Source organism: Alligator sinensis, unplaced genomic scaffold (assembly GCF_000455745.1).
Source record: "Alligator sinensis unplaced genomic scaffold, ASM45574v1 scaffold663_1, whole genome shotgun sequence".
Classification (NCBI taxonomy): Eukaryota; Metazoa; Chordata; order Crocodylia; family Alligatoridae; genus Alligator; species Alligator sinensis.
The window spans coordinates 1,585,736-1,586,092 of NW_005842205.1; the positions used below are offsets into that span (position 1 = coordinate 1,585,736).

At 60.5% G+C, this 357-nt stretch overlaps 1 protein-coding gene across 1 annotated transcript in view; it reads right to left on the reverse strand.

Annotated features, from left to right (window-relative positions):
- The window catches only part of FGF10 (fibroblast growth factor 10), a 92,812-nt gene extending 92,719 nt beyond the window's left edge, over positions 1-93 (reverse strand). The window contains exon 1 of the mRNA XM_006026715.3: positions 36-93. Within this exon, the coding sequence (XP_006026777.1) occupies positions 36-93 (58 nt within the window). The remainder of the gene's footprint in view (positions 1-35) is intronic.
- Positions 94-357: the final 264 nt, after the last annotated feature.

Consider the following 357-nt stretch of genomic DNA (forward strand, 5'->3'; position numbering starts at 1 on the left):
GAGGAGCAGCAGCAGGAGGCGGCAGCGGCGGCGGCAGCGGCGAGGCAGGTGGGAACAGGCGGAGGCACCATTTGTCAGCATCCATTTGCACATTGTACTGGACCTCTGGGCGCTGGAGAGAGGCTCATCAACAGAAACATGCTGGAAGGGGAAAGCCTGGGAAAGGGCAAGCGGAGAGCTGGTGCTGCCTGCTCCTGCTTAGATCCCTCTCCGCTCTGATCTGGCCTGAAGTAAGTGCACCAACATCCATAACTCAGGGGACAAAATCGCCTCCGAAGTCGCTGCCTTTTAATCCTTCGGGTCCTCCCTCAGAGAAAGAGTTTGCTGGTTTCTTGGGGGGGGGGGGGGGGGGGGGGG